The sequence below is a fragment of the Chrysemys picta genome, chromosome 3 (assembly GCF_011386835.1).
Source record: "Chrysemys picta bellii isolate R12L10 chromosome 3, ASM1138683v2, whole genome shotgun sequence".
Taxonomy (NCBI): domain Eukaryota; kingdom Metazoa; phylum Chordata; order Testudines; family Emydidae; genus Chrysemys; species Chrysemys picta.
Window position 1 is genome coordinate 155,937,879 of NC_088793.1, and position 16,042 is coordinate 155,953,920.

Consider the following 16,042-nt stretch of genomic DNA (forward strand, 5'->3'; position numbering starts at 1 on the left):
CTTCTTCATACAAACAAGTACCTTATCTAGCAAACCTAGACAGCTGCCCCATTTATGTGATGGTCACCATCTTGACAGAAGAGATTGAACCAGGGACCTACAGAGCTAAAAGTGTCAGCTGCTACAGCTTGATCTGAAAAACCAACCTCAGCAGCTGGGCACTGTAACAGATTGACATCCCCTCTGTATCTGGGACACACAACATGGATTGACTAGTGGGTTACTAGGGGAGTATCTAAATTGTGACCTTTCCACTAGTTATTGATCAAACCATTTTATTGAAAACTGCCCTGTTCTCAACACTGACATTTTTCATAAAAACTCATTGTTTTTTGGAAACTTTTATCAATTTTAAAATAAGGCATTCCCAAAAATTATTTTTTACACATTTTTGATATAATTTCTCACCATATGACTAATCTGAGCAACATAATCACATCTGAAAATGTCCTGTTTCAAAAGATTAACAACAACAAACAATAAAAACTGGATTAAACTTTTCAATGAATAGGTGGGAAAATGAAACAAATTATTCTGACATTTTTCTCACTTTTTTTCTGCCTTATTTTTCAACCCGCTCTATTTTCCACAAGGTGAGGAGACTTTGAGAGACCATCAAAACAGACTGTCTCCCTCCTGGAAGGAGTTAGCAAGTAAGCCATTTTTTTAACCTTTGTAAAGATTGGGGGATAAACACCTCTGAAAAAATTGTGAGGCTGTGGGCTCATTTTGCTGAAATAAATCCCCCAAACTGGGGAACTTTCTGTTCATAAAAGTTGAGGATGTGCATTTTGCTTCTTATTGTTTGGCCTGTGATATCCGCGATTAGCTTAGTGGTTAATATAAAGCTCCTTTTGTAAGTGTCTGACTACTTCTCAGCTATAGTGGTTAGTTAGCTTAACTTTCACAACAAAAGTCTGAGACCCCCTGTCCTGCAATTCATGGCTCACAGACACTGACAGTTGCAAGATTGGAAACTTCGTTCAGTATCCGATAAGCACAATTCAACCAAATTTTCTACCTGGACTTTCCTAATAATACTAGCAGATGACATGTTCACATTCTTCCCATTTGGAAGACTGTCCGATCTTTTCAGCTATACTAAACATGAACTGCAAAATGCATATTTCATGTCTTGACTACGGTTCAAGATACTAGTGAAGTAGGTCAAACCTCTGACCAGCACTAGGCAGGTAATGTTATCATCTTGAGGTTCTGCTATCATCTTGAGGTTCTGCAAATATGTACATAATATGTTATACCTGGATGACACGTCTCTTAATAGATCACTTTAATTTGTTTGGCATGCATTTTTAACTAGACTCTCTTGTGGTTAGTTAGGACTGGGCAGAAAAACAAAAACAAAACTTATGAAGTTGTTTTTGTTTTTCAAATATTTAGATGGAATTGTTCTGACCAGCTATAGTAATGGTTAAAAGTTAGCATCAATCCAGTAAGTAAAAACACCCAAAATAAATGCTGTGAGCCCGATTCTGCTCTGATACAACAGAGTAAAGCCAGTGTAATTCTGTTACAGACTGCTGACTTCAATGTATTTATGTGGATTTACACCTGGGTAACAGAGCAAAATCTGGCTCCATTGTATTGATCAATTTATGCTAATAATCTCTGTAAATACTCTGCAATAACTCTCTTGTGCTCTCCTACTATTTATTGAAGTTCCCTTAACAGTATCGCTTTCATCAACATCAAAGCTATTGGGGACAATGTACATTTTAAAAGAGCATATTGTTCATTAGAGGCAGCTTGTATTGCACAGAGCAGAATAACAAAGCTTGGAGGTAGAGCTGATTGAAAACTTTTCTATAGATTGTTTTTCCATTGGAAAATGCTGTATTGTTGAAGCTGAATTTATTCATGGGAATGTTTCAATTTCAATGACATTTCACTTTGGAAAAAAATGAAAAAAAGCATTTTGATAACATCTTAATGTTTTCATTTGACATTTTTAGAATGGAACATTTTGATTTTTTGTTTAAAAAAAAAACCTCTTGGTTTTGAATGACCCAAAATATTTTCTGAAAAAAAATTCATTGTGGGAATCTTCCAAATTATTTCTGGTTGTCCCAATTCAGAACAAAAATAAATGTTGAAATCACCGAATAGCCTGAAAAAGTGGAAATTCCAGTTCCTGTCCAGCTCTATTTTGGAGCCACTTAGCCATACTAACCCTGTTAACAACAGTTTTAACATTTTTTTGCCATTGTATAGTTTAACTTTAGTTTCAGACACTGCCTAGTCACTTTAATGTGGCAAGCTGTCACAGAAGCCTGATAGTGCAGCATTTTTAAGGACATATCCCTATTAAAATAACATGACTGTACAATGCGAAATTCACTAGGTATATGAAGAGAGGTATCAATAACAGTTATAGATAACCCACAAAGGTTCATGTCACCATTGATCATATGACTTGTTTTATATGGCAGCTATATTTATCTGTCAGTTTTCGAGCAGGCTAAACCAGATTCCTTGGACAAGCAGTATTTCTCCAAGCTGCTCCACTGCCCAGAAAGTAGGAAAGAGAACAGGCTTTTATAATGACACCACTTCCAGGAAGGTGAGGGAGTGTTTGTGTAGAACTGTTTGAGCAAAATATTGTAATTACTATTACAATTTGTATTATGTAAAGCACCTACGGGACCATTAGAAATCAGGGACTCACTGTGTTTGGTGCGGTACAAATGCAGAGAGAGACAGTCCCTGACCTAATGAATTTACAATCTAAACACACACAAACTTGGAGGGGAAACCAAGGCACAGAGCGATAAAGTGAATTGCCCAAGATCACACAAGCAAGTCAGTGGCAGAGCCAGAAATAGAACATGTCTCCTGTCTCCTAGTCTCAAACTCTATCCACCAGACCAGGGGTGGGCAAACTTTTTGGCCTGAGGGCCACATCAGGGTATGGAAATTGTATGGTGGGCCATGAATGCTCACAAAATTGGGGGAAGGGGTGCAGGAGGGGGTGAGAGCTCTGGGGTGGGGCCAGAAATGAGGAGTTCAGGGTGCAGGAGGGGGCTCCGGGTTGGGATGCTGGGGGTGAGGGCTCTGGGGTGGGGCTGGGGATGAGAGTTTGGGGTGCAGTAGTGGGCTCCAGGCTGGGACCAAGGGGTTCACAGGGTGGGAGGGGGAATCAGGGCTGGGGCAGGGGGTTAGGGTATGGGGGGAGGGGTGTGAGGGCTCCAACTGGGGGTGTGGGCTCTGGGGTGGGGCTGGGGATGAGGGGTTTGGGGTGCAGGAGGGTGCTGTGGGCTGGGACCAATGGGTTCAGAGGGTGGGAGGGGGTTCAGGGATGGGGCAGGCTGTTGGGGCACAGGGGGGTGAGGGCTCTGGCTGGGGATGTGGACTCTGGGGTGGGGCTGGGGTTGAGGTGCTTGGGGTACAAGAGGGGACTCTGGGCTGGGATTGAGGGGTTCGGAGGACAGGAGGGGGATCAGGACTGTGGCAGGAGATTGGGGCACTGGGAGGCTCAGGGGTGCAGGCTCTGGGCGGCACCTCCGCAAGCAGCTCCCAGAAGCATGTCCCCTCTCCAGCTCTGAGGTGCGGACAATGGGAGCTGCGCGGTGCACCTGCGGATTGGACACAGGGCCGCCTGGCGACACCTCCGTGTACTAAGTAGGAGCCAGAGGGGGGTCGAGCTGGGGGGGTGTGGTGTCATGCCAGCTGCTTCCTGGGAGCTGCGTGAAGCAGGGCAAACCGCCGACGCCGCTCCCTGGTGGGAGCTGAGGGTCAGATTAAATGGTCTGACGGGCCAGATGTGGCCCCCGGGCCATAGTTTGCCCACCCCTGCACCAGACCATGCTACCTCCCCAAGTAGTGCCCACTTAGTTCTTGGATCTACACATATTGCACCTAGCATTTGTTCTCCTTAATTCAGCAAACATTTGTAGCTGCCTTCATGAAAAGCAGCACAATATGCTGATAACTTAAGTGTTGTCCCTGTTTTATAGATGGGAAAACTAAGACATGGAGGTTAGATGGCTTGCATGAGGCGTCACAAGAAATTCCATGGCAGGTTCAGGGACAGAATGCCAAACGCTTGACTTCCAGTGTGCTTTATCTCCTGAGGTATGATATGTCCACCTACCTGAAAAATGTAATGACACAGAAAGTTTGTGGCCATTATTTAATGTCTATACTTTTAAGATAGAAATAGAGACAATCATATTGGCTGTTAGACCCAAAGAATTAGTATTTTCCTAGCATTTTTCATCCAACAATCTCATGGATATTAGATGTATGTCCCTGTGGAATAGACAAAGGCTACATACAAATAATGATCACTTCACCCAGCACTAAAATATATCCACCCTGGAGTGTCTTGTAGCTGTTTAACATCAACACAAGGAACAGGTTTACACAGGAAACAAAGAAAACAGTATCCATTTGAAATTGCAAGGGGAATTTAAGTTGTAAGATGTAATAATACCAGAAGCAGAATTTAAGAGACATGGAGGTTAACATCTCTCTCTTACGAGCAGTACAATGGGCTCTCTTATGTTACTAGTGGTCAGGACCTTCATTTTACATCTCACTAGAAAGACAGTACCTCTAAAGCACCGGTGGTCACCTAGCACAATCATCATGGGGCATAGATTCAGTGCTTCTGAATCACCAACCCCACTTTCTACAGCATCTAGCTTCTTGAAGAGATTAAGGGGTGATTTGATCACCATTTATATATCTATAAATAGGGAACCAAAAATTGATAATAGGCTCTTCGATCTAGCAGACAAAGGTGTAAAAAGATCCAATGGCTGGAAGAAGAAGCTAGACAAATTCAGACTGGAAATAAGACATAAATTAACCATTGAAACAATTTACCTGGGGTTGGGGTTCATTCTCCATCACTGGCAATTTTGAAATAAAGATTGAATATTTTTCTGAAATATATGTTCAAGTTCAAACAAGAATTCAGGGAAGTCCTGTGGCCTGTGCTAGGCAGGAGGTCAGACTAAATGATACAGTGGTCCCTTTCTGCTTTATAATCTCTGAATCTAGGTTTTCATTGGTTGTCTCCCATCCACGGCCTGACCTGGGTAAGCTTGGCTTAGTTCATGACAAGCAAGGCAATCACAAACAGACTGTAAAGCAGAAGAGTCCAGCCACTCAAAAATAGCTGGATAGATACTAGAATGCTCTTGCAGGTGTAACCATTCTTGAATGGTAGAGACAACTAGGAGATGAAATTGGCCATTTTTAACAAAACAGAAACATTTTGCAAAGCCATGGTGATTTCTTCAGAATTATCCGTTTTAAAAAAAAAATAAAAAATGCACATTCAGTTGAGATGCAAATGCTTTAAAGTTGTTTGTTTGTTTTAATTTTACTTTTGCTCCATCTCTAATAACTAATGAAGAATCTGAGGTAAGAACCTTGACCTTCTGCAGAAAATGCAACAATATAATTTTCTGCCACAATGGATATATACTTGCAGAGCAGATAAATCACCACTTCGATTCAGAACTATCCAACTTACTAAGAAAGGAAGACCACATTTAAGAGCCTGAAGATCATATTATCCCTAACTTGTTCATTCTTATTCAATGCAAGGATTGTTTGTTGTCATATTGTATGGCAGACACAGAGGGCCAAATTCAGCCCTAGCTTCAGCAGATATATGCCAATTGTCTTTCATGCAGAGTTGGAGTTGTTTATGCGAAACACATTTGGTTGAGGGATTCTTGAATTTAGCTGGAATTTGGCCTAGGGACTCTTTTCACTATGAAGAGTGTGTTATATGAACCACCCACCACCTGCTGGGAAGGTGTCAGAGCTTATGACACTTTTCCAAAAACATCTCCTGACAGCTGGTAGCTTTTCCAAAAATGCCTCCTGACAGCGTTCTTGGCAAAGGACTCAGGGTTTGTCTTCACTACCGCGCTACATTGGCGCCAGTAGCCGACATAGCATGGTGTGGACACCGCTTTAAGTCGATGTAACTTACGTCGCTCAGGAGTGGTTTTTTCACACCCGGGATGATGTAAGTTACATCGACTTAATGGTAGTGTAGACCAGCCCTCAGTGGAAGCATAGGCACAGGAACTAGGGGTGGAGGGGATGCTGTAGCATGCCCAGGTTTTATGCTGGGTCCTGACTAGGGTTGCCAGGCATCCGGTTTTCGACCGGAATGCCTAGTCAAAAAGGGACCCTGGCGGCTCCGGACGGCACTACTGACCGGGCCATTAGAAGTCCGATCGGTGGCGCAGTGGGGGCCCGGAGCTAAGGCAGGCTCCCAGCCTGCCCTAGCTCCGCACGGCTCCCCGAAGTGGCTACCAGGTCCCTGTGGCCCCTAGGTGCTGTCTGCACCCCGAGTGCCAGCTCCGCATCTCCCATTGGCTGGTTTTATTGAGGGTTGTTTTGCATTAAAAACATTTAAAGGGGAAAAGTTACTCAGATTATGGGCCAACCAAATTAAGTGTCCTGTTAAATAATCTTTAGTTATTACTGTAAGACTATAGGGTAAAATATTCAAAGTTGGGCACCTCACTCTAAATTTAGGCATCTAAATAAAAGGGGCCTGCTTTACAAGAGGGGCCAGAGGACCTGTAATGCTTCAAAGGGACTTCACTGGGAGAAGACTGCTTGGCTCCTCTGGAAATCAGCCCCCTTTTATTTAGGTGGCTAAATGTGGCGCTAGAGACCTACCTCTAGGTATCCTAGTTTGATAATATTTGCCATGGTTTTCTTGTACCATGCCAGCCACATATATGGTATATGGTAGACAGGCTGGATTAATGTAGCTCATATTTTAATTGCATGGTTATATACCCTACTGTAATGTAACACAATTAAAGAAAAAGAATATGTTTGCTAACAGAAGAGCTAAAATGCCAATGAACTATACTACTCAGCTGGCAGGTGTGGTGCCAATGCAAACATAAGACAGATCCGGGAGAGCCACACTAGTGGCTGTTGACACACATAAAAATGAAATCCACCACAATACAAGCTTCCTTGCTGGCAGGTTCTAAGAAGACCTCAAAGCCCAAACAGGAGTTGGAATCTAAACTACCCTCTTGACCCCGGAGGTCATTCCTATGGGTCAGAATTGAGGTACATTTTGGGGGCAGTATGAGAGATCATAAGGCTTCTCTCACACATGCACAAATAGAGATATACAGTTAAAGAGCTCTGTCATTCTAGATTCTGTGGGATGACAAGCACCATAATACACATACATTACGGTCCAGCTTCTAACCTGGCCTGCCTCATCACATCACCATTGCAGTCAGTGGAGCTATGCCAATGAATGCCAGATTAAAAATGAAAAACGAAGTATTTTACATCAATAAACTGAGTCTGTGTGTAATCTGCTAATCGAGATCCTTGCGTGTCCCTCTAGAGGGCGCTGTGTCCTGATCCTCTCCCACCCCAGAGATGACTTTGTCCTTGATCGCAGCTTGCAATCTGACCATGCCCAGCCACTGCAGCAAATCCTGAGCAGGAGCAAAGCCAGCTCCTCCTCCAAACATGGTGCTTCCCTGCTCAGCCTCACCCTGCCCGCGAGAACGGCCAGACCTTGCCAGCAGCTGATGACTTCCGTCGCTCGTCAATTTCCTGAAAGGCTGGCATTTAAACACCAGCTGCGGCACCAGGGGAGGATGCTGTTGTGATTCAGCCACCTCTTCTCCGGAGCTGCAGCATGCACCCTCCGGGAGCAAATCAGCGCCTCGGTCCCACCTCTACGATCTGAAAGGAAAGAGTGAATGAAGTTGCATTTAATTGCCTCGCAAACCGGGCTGGGGGGAGGCATTTTCATTTTGCATTATAATTGCAATTCAAGATGAGTTTTTATGCAAATGCTTAAAAAAGCCTCCCTATTGCAGATTTAAACCCACAAAACCATCAAAGCTCCAGTTGTGGATAACAAGAGATCCTGGACGAAATCAAGGGCAATCATCTCATCTTCCATTGAGGCAAGAAAAAGGACGTTGTTTTGCAGCCAGTACGGGTATTTCATCCCCCCTCTCCACTGCATCCTGCCTTAGTGTCTTGCTTTGCGTTACAGAGAATGCTCTTTCCTAGAGGATAACCAGCAACCTCTGGAGATAAACAGAAATTTGCTGCTTTAACATAAACAAATATACAGTGACTAAATTTAGGAATTGTTGCCTGGAACCCTCCCCAGAAAGACCACCGGCTGAGCTATATACCTCTTCTGCTCCGTGCTTTGGAGACCAAGCTTCACTGAAAAGGAGAGAGCACTGAAAGGCAATCACCTCTCCGGCCATTCCATCATGTTCAGCTGGTTGGGTACCGATGACAGGAGGAGGAAAGACCCTGAAGTGTTCCAGACTGTGAGCGAGGGACTCAAAAAGCTCTACAAAACCAAGCTGCTCCCTTTGGAAGACTACTACAAATTCCACGAGTTTCATTCGCCAGCCCTGGAAGATGCTGACTTTGATAATAAGCCAATGGTGCTGCTGGTGGGGCAGTATTCCACTGGGAAGACCACCTTTATCAGGTAATAACTTGGCCTATTTATTTGAGGGGTGGAAAGTTTTGCTGGGGTGGAAGAAGCCAATTTTGATACATACATACATACAATTCCCATCACTGTCAATGGGGGTTGTACATGTCTTTCCCAGGGCAGGTTTTGGCCTATTGTATTCTTTTGCTTATGTTTGAGGGCGAGGGCAGCCCTGGTTCTCTTCCATTCATCTCCTGTGGTGCCAGCCACCAATGACTTACAAAAAGGCTGCTTCATAGGAAATTCTCAGAGCTGTTTCTTTAAAATAATGGGTAAGTCAAATTCTAACAGAAATGTACAGTACTCAGATCAGGACCAAATGACCCACAGCAAAAGTGCTGGAGAGTTAGGGCATCACTCACAAGAAATAAGTCGCATTGACACCTTTTTATTAGGTAAGCCAAACATTTACACTTTGGTGCTCCTGCAGTTGCATGGTAAGCATGACCCCTAATATGGCCTTACTATCAATTATCCCCCTGGCTTTTGGAAGGCGATGGAACAGTGTGGCCCCTGGACATTTCTCTCTCAAGGAATTCATTGATTTCCCAACTGACAAGTCCTGGATAAAACTTATTGTGGGTTCTCTGGGATTTATATTTTTAAGTTTATTTTAGGATTGTTTTTTCTTTGTATAGTGCCCTGAGGTGCCCTTATGAAGAAGGGTGGGAGGGTGAGGGGGTGGGTGTGAAAAAGGACGGTCAAACTTCAAGGCTCTAAAAGCAGCCCCTCCTACCTGTTTCAGATCCATCTAGCACCTATGTACTGACTGTGCTGCTGCAGGTGTCAGGTACATCCTAAAGGCGAACTGATTTCAGTGGAAGGTTAATGGCAGATAGCAGGTCTGGTGGAAGACTAGCAGAGGGAGGGTTAAACATATTCACAATCTCAGGATGAGCTGGTCTTGATTGCAGGTCAATTCAGATGCACCACTTATATACCTCAGCAGTAATACTAACCCCAGGTCAGCTCCCAGTATCCTCTCTCCTCAGATCATACTTGGGCTGCACCTTCTCCATTTTCTCTCTGGATTCACAAGATGAATATCTTGGGTCAGATTCACCACTGAGTATCGCTAGTGTGATGCTGGGGTAACTGCATTGAAATCAAAGGAGTAACACCGGCATAAAACTGCAGTAAGCCAGAGGTGAGGCCAGCCCTTTATCTACCTGGGAGGAAGCTTTATTTTGTACCAACATTTGAATGGGAGTGTGGGGAGAATAGGAGAGGGCCAGTGAAACTGGCTGTGCCTGAACGACCTTGTGGAATGCAGGCGTTTTTACCTGTTCTAATATTCCTGCAACCTAATGCTGTAACCAAGAGCTAGACCCAGAATGAATTTGCAATGCCCAGCCAGCCACCTGGCTGGCGCATGAACCCTGTGTGCTAGAAAGCAGACAGTGCAGGGGTCTTGCTTGGTCTCGTGAAGTTATTTATAAAGATGGGTTGGGTGCGGGGAGGGAATTGCCCTGCATAAAGTGAAGCCGGGCTGGCAGAGCTAACCCTGCCCTCCTCTCCTCCACACACCTGACCTGAATCTTTGTTCTTAAACTCTGCTTCAGACTTCTTGGAAGATCTGAAAGGTGTGGTGGGGTCGCATGTTGGATCCCTCCTCATTTTCATCCTCAGCCGCGCTTCAGAGCGGAGCTGACTCCAGATTTGGGGAGGTCATTAATTCTTCCCCTCTAAGCTCGCTGCCTGCACATCCACTCCCTCTCTTTGCCTTTCAGGCCCCATATATACGCAGTGCTTCTTCCCTGGTCTCTGCAGCCCCCACTGGCTTCCCCCCCCCACTCTCCCCTACTTCCATCACTAACCCTAGCAGCACGAGACTCACCACCACCTACCCGCCTTCCCTCCTAGATCCCCTCTCCCACTCAATCCCTCTTCTCTCCAGGCCTGAGAACTGGGCTGCTCACTAGGTGAGTATGCCCAGGTGACACAAGTGAGACTCCACAACCGCTGTGGGGTAATTAGTGGCCTGGGGGGGTAGCATCCCCTCACCTCTTGGATTGATGCACTTGTTTGGTGAGTCAGCTGTCTCTCCTGAAGCAGCAAGTTCTCATTAGTTACCCCATGCCTAGCTGCTCTGCTTTCCGCTCCTGCTGTGGACACAGATGTGATGAACACATGTGGGAGCCCTGGGCAGAGCAGAAGAGGCCAGCCTGTTTCTTCCCGGGAGCAGCTCCACCAGGATGGATGAGTGGGCCTTTCGAAGTGTGTCTGTCCCTCTGCATGTGCCAGTGGGTGGTGGGTGCAATTCGGGGGATATAGGGGTGCTGGGATTGGATACAAAAGCATTAAAATAACGTAAGAGACTGGTCTCCAGGTAGTTCCAGCCTGTTGGAAGCAGGAAAGGCCAGGAAGCCCGAGCTCTCAGACCCCGTGGGTCCAGATAGTTTGGATAAAAGCATCAGAAGCTAACCACAACAACAGAGAAGTAAGAAACTCCTCCTCTGCCTCAGCATTAGGATGAAGTTAGCAATGGCTCTGATCCATCCTGGGGACATTCCCCTCCAGATTTTTGACCACGACTCTGGAACAATGAAAGGACAGGCTGCCCCCGGAGAATCCATCTTATCTTTACATTGAGCTCTGTGTGCTTCAGGGCAGGACTTGGAGAGATTACTCAATCCTGTTGTGCAGTGCAGATATGATCAATAAAACTCATTCAGATACCTGACCATTGAGTCTCAGAGCATTGATTTAAGGAGCTCCCAGCGACAAACAGGGCCCAAGCCACAAAATTTGGGTTTGGACCCCAAGCCTCCTCCCTGAAAGTTGAAGGGGGGCATCTCTAGCCAAGGTTTAGATCCAGATGAGATGTTACGGGGTCTCGGTCTCTCTCGGGCTAAGCGGCAGGATCTTGTGATCAGACTCCTGCTGTATCTGGAGGTGGGGGTGGAAACAAGACAATCAAGGTCATCTGTGAAAGATTTCTAGCGGCCCGGCAGGGGGGAGGCTTGCTGCGTGTTTGGAAGTCGGTGAAGCGAGACTGAAATGCGCCCTTTGGTTTAGGTGGAACCAGCCTGTTCTCTTGTCTGCCTTCGGAGACGCAGGGGACTGAGCCTTATTTTGCTAGGTGAAAGATGTACTGTCCTGAATTTCAGCTTGTACATTTCAACCCTCCCATCACTCACTCCTCCCATTCCCTCCCAAGGTTGTCTTGGCAGAGTTTCCAGATCCGCAGAAAGGGCATACGTGCCCGAAGAGACGCAGTGAGCTGGCACTTTTACCTGGGAAGTTAAAAATGCTTCCTTTAACCACTAGCAGCCCAGTCTGATGTTAGCAGCGACGACAGGATCCCATCAGAGTCTGACTCTGCAACATTATTACCTTTTATGTTTCCTGCTTGGGGAGGGGACGGCAGGACAGGATGTTACTATTTTAATTAATTGGTGGGCTGTAGTCTCTGCTAAAAATAGCTCTGGCCTGGGTCCAGCCTCCCTGTTAATTAAATAAACAAGGGGCTAGAGCCCTGCTGTCCGTCAGCACAGGTTGCTTTTGGTGCAGGCATCTCCTCACTCCAAACATTCTCATGCTCTGCTCCCCAGGCCAGTTCCATGCTGCTCCTCCAGCCACTGCTCCCCACCTCCCCTCTACAATCACGACATCATCTCTGCCTCTCCACAGCATCCTGCCTGACTCATCGCTAAAGCAACCCTCCCCTCCCCACACACATCCTGCAGCATCCTTGCATGAAGATCATCACTTCTGTCCTTTCTAGCAGGAGGCAGCAGTGTCTTGGGGTTAGAACGGAGGAGCCTGCAAGCGTGCCCTGGAGAGGCTGCCAACACAGTTTGGACCTGATAGACCATGGGGGCAGTGGAGATTTGTCTTCCCTTTTATTCCTAGCAGGGAGTCTCACAGCTGAGGGTTAAGGCACAGTGGCTGCTGGGGGAAGCTTGCACTGTAGCTGCCCAATCTCAAGGGGTAGAGAACGCTGGTGCTGTCACCCAGCACCTTTTACAAGCCATTATTCACTGTGCCTGTGTATTTATAGGATTCCCCCTGCCCCCGAAGCGTGCTTTGGTTTTCTTCTTTCAGTGCATGCTCCTTGCTTCACTGACCATCAGCCCAACAGACGAGTGTACACAGCACTTCAATAGATCATCTTATGTTTGCCCACAGCATAGCAGAACCCTTGTTCAGTAGTTGCCCTGCTGTACAATGCGCCCAAATCTCCCGGAGAGTTCTCCCTGGGCAGTGTAAATTCTCAAATATCTTAGAATCTACTTCATTGGTTTGATTTCATACCAGTGGTTACACATCAATTAGCTTTAACTTGTAACTTCTTTTGTATCTGTTTGAGTGCTTGGGGGTTTTTAAAGTGTTTTATATAATAAACAAAAACAATTGGGGGGGAATTACTAGATGAGTGGGGATGTGATAAAATTCATCCATTCCAGGTGACTAGAAGAGGATCATTATTTGCTTTGTCTTTCTTAGAGGTCTTGTCTATAACAAAGGTGAAACCACAGGCTTTTTTTTAAAGTCTGTATTCACCGACTAGTTGCATGTTGTCATGGTGCTTGTGCATCACAGAAAGGAGTGTAAAAATGATTTTATTACAAAGTTAAAGGTCAGGGTGGAGGTCTTCAAAGGGGGCCTAACTCCTCTTTGTGCCTTTAGTATAATATCTATTTTCCTATCACATTTTAAAGTAGGAATTCTAAAATATCTAACTCTGGATTCAATCTAGGTCTGTGTGGGGAGAGCTTTTGTGTATATTGGCTCAGATAAAAAACTTTGCAAAAAGATCAGAGGAAAGACAATAGAAATGAAAGTATCTTAGGGCTAGGCTATTGGTCTAGGGCAGGGGTCGGCAACCTTTCAGAAGTGGTGTGCCGAGTCTTCATTTATTCACTCTAATTTAAGGTTTCGCGTGCCAGGAATACATTTTAATGTTTTTAGAAGGTCTCTTTCTATAAGTCCAGAATATATAACTAAACTATTGTTGTATGTAAAGTAAATAAGATTTTTTTAAATATTTAAGAAGCTTCATTTAAAATTAAATTAAAATGCAGAGCCCCCTGGACCGGCGGCCAGGACCTGGGCAGTGTGAGTGCCACTGAAAATCAGCTCACGTGCCGCCTTTGGCACACGTGCCATAGGTTGCCTACATCTGGCCTAGGGGCTAGAGTTCTGCACTGCCACACAGGAAGTCTATGTTCAGTTTCTAGAATCCATCAGTACAGCTTCCGAACTGGCTAACGGGGATGCTAAAATGAGCTTTCCAGGAAGTGAGCTAGCCCTTCCTAACACAGAAAGATAGGCCCAAGGAATTGAATCCAGGTCCATGAAGCACTTGGTGGTAGAAAGTTGGCTGGTCATCTAGTGCTGCTAAATCCCCGTAGAGATAGGAAAACATGGATGTATGTTTTACTAACATTCTTGTACGTAAAGAGCTGCTGTAACTGCCACAGAGAACCTATGTGATCATGATCAGGAAGGGAGGTGGCTCATACGATCATGAATGAGAGGGGAGCTGAGCCCATGAGATAATCTCTCTGTTAAGATATGGCCCATCTACAGTAGAACCTCAGCTTTATGAACTGACCGGTCAACCACCACATCTTGTTTGGAACTGGAAATATGCAATCAGGCAGCAGCAGAGACAACAACAAAAAAAAGGCAAGTACAATACAGTACTGTGTTAAATGTAAATTGCTAAAAAATAAAGGGAAAGTCATTTCTTTTGACAAGGTAAGGAAACTTTCTGTGCTTGTTTCATTTAAATTAAGATGGTTAAAAGCAGCATTTTTCTTCTGCATAGTAAAGTTTCAAAGCTGTATTAAGGCAATGTTCAGTTGTAAACTTTTAAAAGAGCCACCCTAACATTTTGTTCAGTTTCGAACAACCTCCCTTCCTGAGGTGTTCATAACTCTGAGGTTCTACTGTTCTGGAGAAGTTTGAGAACCTCTACAATAGTCAACTGCTCAGGAATTTCAGGTAGCCTAGTCTAGGAGCTATTAGGCTGTTGTATTTTCTTCTCTTCCTGTCCTAAATTATTGAGTGTTGCTGTGAATTGTTAAGCAGTTTCCACATTTCACCCCAAAGCTCCTTATATTTCAGTGGTATATTATAGTCTGTACAGAGCTTCGAAAGCATTGGGATGAAAGGCATGCACGATAAAATGATTGTGACAGGAGAAGCAGGGCAAGACCAGCTCCTACTGGAGACTCACCGGTAGAGTTAATGTTGCTGTAGCTGCACTGTTCGCTAATTAATCCCTTACAGGATCAATAGCCCTCAATCTTGGGTGCTTCCTTGCCACATGGCCTTTCAATTGGCTTTTAAATCTTATACTTGTCTGTAGTGTAGTTCCTCCTTGCTCAACGAGAGTGGAAAATGCAGCTCCAGCCCAGGTCCCTGAGTACAGTGTACCCGGATGAGCATAAAGGTTGACTTTCCTAATATGTCTATATGGTTTTGCTGGATGAGAGGACATTCATTAAGGTGATGAGAATTCACCCAAATGATTGACCCAAAGACCCTCACATGGAGGATGGATTATGGGTGGCATGCCCAGTATCACCCTCCTTCATAAAACTCATCCCATATTAAAACAACACTAGCTGTGAAAAAGCTATAACCTCCCGCTCCTCGTCTCTCCACTAGCTGTTAAAGACGGTAATCTCAAAATGCAGCCTATTTTTTACCTGTATTGACTTGCAGAGTCCATACCATATGTATTTTCCCCCACCTCATGACAAGGTTCAATGGTGTGCTTTAAACAACAGGAAAAAACAAAGTGCCAGCTACCCGGCTTTGATGATCAATACAATATTAAACTAATGTGCACAGTCCAGCACTCTATCACCTGTAGCAATCCAGTACTCACAAACTAGGCAATGCCAAGTCAGTATGTGCAGCCCTGTATTCACCAGCAGCCTTATAATCAATGCCCCATATACTGTGATAAACTTGCCCTAATTTTTGCAGCGTTCCAACTTTGTCTACGTTAAAAAATACCTGAGGGTTTTATTACTTGAGAGATGTTCTGTAGCACAGAATTGGTAAGTAAACAGACTTACCTCCCCTCTATCATTTTAAAGTTCAGTGTGCTATTGTAACAAGAGCTGCATTGTAGAAGCTGTCATGGAGGAAGGGAAGAGAGATTTTGACAGCAGAGTATGGGATAGTTGTGGCTTTCAGCATCTGCGAAGTAGTTCTGGATTGTGGGCTGAGCCCATCAGCTGAACGCTTCTGCTAAAATGATCAGCAGTGATGTTAATATGGAATGTTGTTAGGTTTCAGAGTTAACAGCCCCACTTGCAATTAATGGGGGCAGTTTGCACTTTTCTTGGATAAAGAAATGGATCAGTTCTAAACTTCTAAGGGGTCGTGACACAGATTTACAGAATGACTAATGACGAGAATCTCTTCACAGCATCTGACATTCTCTGTTTCTTCATCTGATTATGCTGAGGCAGCCGTAGCTTTGAGATCCCAAATGAAAACCTACCATTGCATTTGCAGATTTCCAGTGCTAAAAATAGTCTCAAGGGGCTGCACCGTGCACCTCAGCAGCAGCTCTGATAG

General features: G+C 44.8%; 1 protein-coding gene across 2 annotated transcripts in view; it reads left to right on the forward strand.

Moving 5' to 3' along the window:
• The first annotated feature begins 7,400 nt into the window (after window positions 1-7,400).
• EHD3 (EH domain containing 3) overlaps window positions 7,401-16,042 on the forward strand; it is a 38,183-nt gene continuing 29,541 nt past the window's right edge. The window contains exon 1 of one of the 2 annotated variants that reach the window (XM_005289549.5): window positions 7,401-8,491. In XM_005289549.5, coding sequence (XP_005289606.1) covers window positions 8,265-8,491 — 227 coding nt within the window. In that variant the 5' untranslated portion in view covers window positions 7,401-8,264. The remainder of the gene's footprint in view (window positions 8,492-16,042) is intronic. The other variant, XM_005289548.5, reaches the window with a different exon arrangement.